We start from the raw sequence: 944 nt of genomic DNA, 5'->3' as shown, positions 1-944 counted from the left end.
GAGGAAGTGGGGGGACCGGGCGGCCCCGGCGGGAGGAGTGTGGAGTCAGAGCGGGGAGGGCCCGTCTGTGCCTTCACAGCGCCCCTGGCAGCGCGGGCTTGGACACTGAAGTGACGCTTCCCTTCCCCGGGAAGCCGTGCGCGGCTGTGCTTCTGCCCGGGACTCCAGAAGGCCCCTTCGCACGCCATGGGCACGGGCCGGAGCTGGGATCCGGGCAGGGAAAGCCGCTGCTGGGAGGAGTCTGAGCCACACCTCGTCTGCGAGTCCTTGAACCCCCGGTTGCTGGCTTTCTGTCTCCTGCTCTCACAATCTTATTCTTCTCTTTAGGCCAGCATGGTGCATTCATTGATTGAAGCGTATTGCTTACTTGACCAGATGAAGTAAGTGCTCACGTTTTCTGTGAAGGGGTGTTCTCCACTAAGGTTTGGAAGGTGCTGAGTAACTTCAGGTTTCACAATGTCCCTGCTGGCGGCGTGATTGTAGGAGCCCCCACAGTGTGTATTTCCAGGATTTAAGGAAAATGCTTGGTTTGCTACACGGAAACGATTACAGTAGTTGTGACAGGTGTAATTCATGGTTACCCTCCTTGTCTGATGGAGCACATATACCTCTGTGCCTTCTCTACAGAGTGTGTCACCCCCATGCTTGGGACTCTGAGCAGGGTGATGGCCTTGGTGCTGCTCCAGATCCACTGATCAGTCAGTGGTGATGCAGAGAGGGACTGTGTTGTTTGGTGTGTTGTCATTGGTCTGGGAGACTTTTTGTGAGGTCTGCGTGCTGTTTAGGAGAGAAGACCATATGAGATCTGGGGCAGAAAAGTGAGGTACCTCTTGCCTCATTTGGCTCTTGACGCTGGGGCATATGAAGGGAAGAAAAGAAAGGCTTAGCTCAGCCCCTCTTGTGAAGCATCTAATAAAATCTTTAAAAACAATATGCTCCAGTTC

The 944-nt window shown here is 54.1% G+C and overlaps 1 protein-coding gene across 2 annotated transcripts in view; it reads left to right on the top strand.

Moving 5' to 3' along the window:
* Positions 1-31: 31 nt before the first annotated feature.
* HDAC8 (histone deacetylase 8) overlaps positions 32-944 on the top strand; it is a 16,996-nt gene continuing 16,083 nt past the window's right edge. Inside the window, exon 1 of one of the 2 annotated variants that reach the window (XR_001864302.1) lies at positions 32-380. Coding sequence is in view for 1 of the 2 variants with exons in the window: in XM_008640737.2 (XP_008638959.1) it covers positions 334-380 (47 nt within the window). In the remaining variant the exon portion in view is untranslated. The remainder of the gene's footprint in view (positions 381-944) is intronic. The other variant, XM_008640737.2, reaches the window with a different exon arrangement.

The sequence above is a fragment of the Corvus brachyrhynchos genome, unplaced genomic scaffold (genome assembly GCF_000691975.1).
Source record: "Corvus brachyrhynchos isolate BGI_N302 unplaced genomic scaffold, ASM69197v1 scaffold351, whole genome shotgun sequence".
NCBI lineage: Eukaryota > Metazoa > Chordata > Aves > Passeriformes > Corvidae > Corvus > Corvus brachyrhynchos.
Note: the sequence above shows the minus strand (reverse complement) of the source record. Positions and strands in the feature narration are given on the sequence as shown.